Source organism: Terrapene carolina, unplaced genomic scaffold, assembly GCF_002925995.2.
Source record: "Terrapene carolina triunguis isolate 2854851 unplaced genomic scaffold, T_m_triunguis-2.0 Scaffold31951, whole genome shotgun sequence".
Lineage (NCBI taxonomy): Eukaryota > Metazoa > Chordata > Testudines > Emydidae > Terrapene > Terrapene triunguis.
Window position 1 is genome coordinate 8,469 of NW_020696302.1, and position 3,649 is coordinate 12,117.

The 3,649-nt window shown below is 61.7% G+C and overlaps 1 protein-coding gene across 1 annotated transcript in view; it reads left to right on the top strand.

The window, feature by feature from the left end:
• LOC112104230 (dnaJ homolog subfamily C member 3-like) overlaps nt 1-3,294 on the top strand; it is a gene marked incomplete at its 3' end in the record, with an annotated part of 10,627 nt that extends 7,333 nt beyond the window's left edge. Inside the window, exons 8-9 of the mRNA XM_026663031.1 lie at nt 1,928-2,048; nt 3,162-3,294. Of these exons, the coding sequence (XP_026518816.1) occupies nt 1,928-2,048; nt 3,162-3,294 (254 nt within the window). The remainder of the gene's footprint in view (nt 1-1,927; nt 2,049-3,161) is intronic.
• Nucleotides 3,295-3,649: the final 355 nt, after the last annotated feature.

A 3,649-nucleotide genomic window follows, 5' to 3' on the forward strand; every position in this document is an offset into this window, starting at 1 on the left:
GACACACACACGGAGCAGGGCCCGTTCCCTCCAGCAGGGACACACACACGGAGCAGGGCCCGTTCCCTCCAGCAGGGACACACACACAGAGCAGGGCCCATTCCCTCCAGCAGGGGGCGGCAGACACAGACACACACACGGAGCAGGGCCTGTTCCCTCCAGCAGGGACACACACACACACAGAGCAAGGCCCGTTCCCTCCAGCAGGGGGCGGCAGGGACACACACACACACAGAGCAGGGTCCGTCCCCTCCAGCAGGGGGCAGCAGGGACACACACACAGAGCAGGGCCCGTCCCCTCCAGCAGGGACACACACACACACACACACACACACAACAGTGCCTGTTCCCTCCAGCAGGGGGCAGAGAGGGACCGGCACAGCGCCTGCACCCGACACCTGCGCTCTGTGTAAAGGGGCTTTGAGGAGGTCTGTGATTGGCTTTGGCGCTAAGCCCCGCCCCCTGCTGGCAGCCTGCGGGCACCGCAGTGTTTACAGAGGTCGCTGGAATCAGAGCCCAGCAGAACCACATCTTTTGTGTCCATCCCCAAACCACCCGCCGGCTCTGAGCAGAGCGTCCGGGCGGAATCAGGATCTTGGCTGTTGCTCCAGTACACACCTGTCCTGCGCTCGCTGGGCCTGTCTCTGGATGCTCCTGTCCTGGGGTCTGAAATTGGGGATTAATTTCCTGCTGAAAAATTCGACTTTGGGTAGAAAAATCAGATTTTTTGTTCCTCCTCCCTCCAGTTTCGGCACCTGAAATTGTTCTGGTTTTCCGACGGAAAATCCAAAATATCCTAGGAAAGGAGAGACCCTGCCTGCAAAAATACCCCGCAATGTTCTCTTAGAGGGGAGAAATGTTGCTGGCCAGTTAGCCAGTAGCTGTGGCTGATGGGCTGGACTGGGAATCAGAACTCCTGGGTTCGATTTCTGGTGCTGCCGCCACAGACTCTCTGTGGGACCGACCGCAGGTCGCCGAAGACCACGCTATGTGCTTCAGCCACCTAAAGTGACTCAATCGAAAGGCGTCGCTTTTGAAAATGGTGCCTTGATGTTGCGTGCCTCAGTTTCCCTCAGTGAAATGGGGAGAAATGACCCTTTCCTGTGTTGCAGCGGGGCCGGTGAAGGCGGGCCTCCGAATGCGGGCGAGGAGCTGGCTCCGTGGGGACTGAGCGCACGATCGGGCGTGGGTGGGAGGGAAGGCGCGTTCGCTTGTGTGTGCAAGGCGGCGACGGCAGGGGCGGGAGAGGAAGCTCCAGCCCCTGGCCAGCTCGGGGTGAGGCAGGGACCGTTCGCACCGGCCCGGGGCCGGGGTTGGAACGTGTGGGCGCCATCTCTGGGTCTGTCTCCCCCCCGTGTGCCCCCTGCACGCCTGCGTTTCCCAGTGTAAGACCCCGGTATCCACGCTAGGGGGCTCCACTTATGGCTAACGCGGCTGGATGAACACCTACGGGGTGTGTCGATCTCCCGCCCACCAGAGCAGGCCTACGGGAAAGGGGGCGGTTGTGAGGGGGAATAGTGGGCATGTGTCTAGGGCACCTCCTGGAGGAGAGGGAGGCACGTGTCCAGAGGGGGATTATGGGGGACATCCTGAAGATGGTGGGGACATGTGTCGGGGGGCATGTCCCAGAGGGCATGGGGCGTGTCTGGGAGGGCTCATGGGTCACATCCCGGAGAAGATGGGGGGGACGTATCTCGGAGAGTGTGGGGCATAAGTCTCAGGGCCGGTGGGGGGTGTCCTGGAGATGATGGAGGTGCATGTCTGGAGGTGGGCAGTTGTCCCCACCCCATAGAGCGGGGAGAGCGGGGAGGGTCAGTGGGGCGTCCCGGGCGGCGGGGATTGGAGTGCAATAATCTAGAGGGGTGGATCAGCCCCATGGCTGCAGCCTGACCCACCTCTTTCCCCCCCTTTCCCCCCAACCCGACAGAGCAAACGGCCCCAGGAAGCCATCGACGTCTGCACAGAGGCTCACCAGCGGGACCCACGCAACGTCTTCATCCTGCGGGACCGGGCCGAGGCCTACATCCTGAACGAGGAGTTCCAGAGAGGTAGGGGGCCCAGGCACGGGGCCAAGCTGGAGCAGGTCTCTCACCGGCCTTCCTTTGGGGAACGCTCAGGAGAGTGGCTCAGGGCCGGCTACCAGCAGTGCACAGCTCTGGCCACCACCCTCGGGGAAGGAGCTAGCAGGCAGTGCGGCCTAGTGGCTTGAGCACCGCCCCGGGAGTTGGGACTCCCGGGCTCTGTCCCAGCTCTGAGAGGGGGAGCGGGGTAGGGCCTGTGTGTGTGTGTGTGTGTGTCTGGGGCCAGTGGGGGCACGTCCTGGGGGGGGGGGGGGGGTGGGTGGGGGCGCGGGGGGGGGGGGGGGGGGGGAGCCAGGACTCCTGGGTTCTCTCCCCGGCGCTGGTTGGGGAGCGGGGGCTGGTGGATTAGAGCGGGGAGGGCTGGGAGCCAGGACTCCTGGGTTCTATCCAAGCTGTGGGAGGGGAGTGGCGTGGGTTAGAGTGGGGGAGGGGTATTTTTGTCTAAATTTTTCAATGGAAAATTTCCAAAAACAAACAAAAAAAAGGGCAGAAATCGATTCCAGATGAAAACTGGTACCTCCTGGGCGATGTCGTTCTGGGGATGGGGTCCCCTTGTCAGACTGCGTATCCCATGATGCTCTGCAGTCATCCCTCTTGGAGACGGGAGGCATTGCCTTGTGGGAATTGTAGTTCGGGTTCCTTATGGCCTGGTTCAAGGCCATCTCCCATGACACACATCACAATCTACTCTCTTCGAGATGGAAAGTGGGGCGTGGTGGGAGCTGTATTTGGAGGGGTCTCCGCCTTCCATGAGGCCCCTCTGCCAGGGGCTCCCATGATGCACTACTGTGGCTCAGCAGGAGGAGAGACCACGGTGCATCGTGAGAGTGTCCTGCGGGTGCCTCGTGCCCTCCATCTCCCATGATGCACCACGGTCGCCCCTTTTGGAAAGGCAATGCACGAGGGAACCCTGTCGCTGGGGTGCCTCTTGGGAGCTGTAGTTCCCCCGGGGAGCCCGGCCCGCCGAGCGACAAGTCCAACAGCAGCCCCCGTGCCTGGCAGGGCCGGTTGCTTGGCGGAGGGAGCCGTGCCTTGCTAGGAGGCTGGGCACGGCGTCAGGCAGCTCTGCTTGGTTCACAGCGGTGGAGGATTACCAGGAGGCCAAGGAGTTCGACGGGGAAAACGAAGAGGTGAAGGAGGGGCTGGAGAGAGCCCAGAAGCTGCTGAAGCAGTCAAGGAAACGCGACTACTACAAGATACTGGGGATCCGGAGGTGGGTGTCGTTGACTAGGCTGGGGGTTTGAACATGGGATCTCCCCAGCCCTCTGAGCTTCCAGTATGGGGTTTGTGACACCCACCACCCAACGGGAAGACGTTTCAGGCCCCCCGGGCCATGAGGAAGTGGGGATCGGTACGACTGAGCCCCAAGATGCACCTTATTTCCCGTCTGAATTTGTCCCACTTCAACATCCAGTCGCTGGTTCTTAGACCTTTGTCTGCTAGATCAAAGAGCCCAGTTTCTGTGCCCCATGTAGGACCTTCTAGCCTGAGATCAAGTCCCCCCCCCGCTTCACTTCTCTGTGTTAAGCTAAACAGACTGAGCGGGCCAGTTCTTGGGGGGGGGGGGG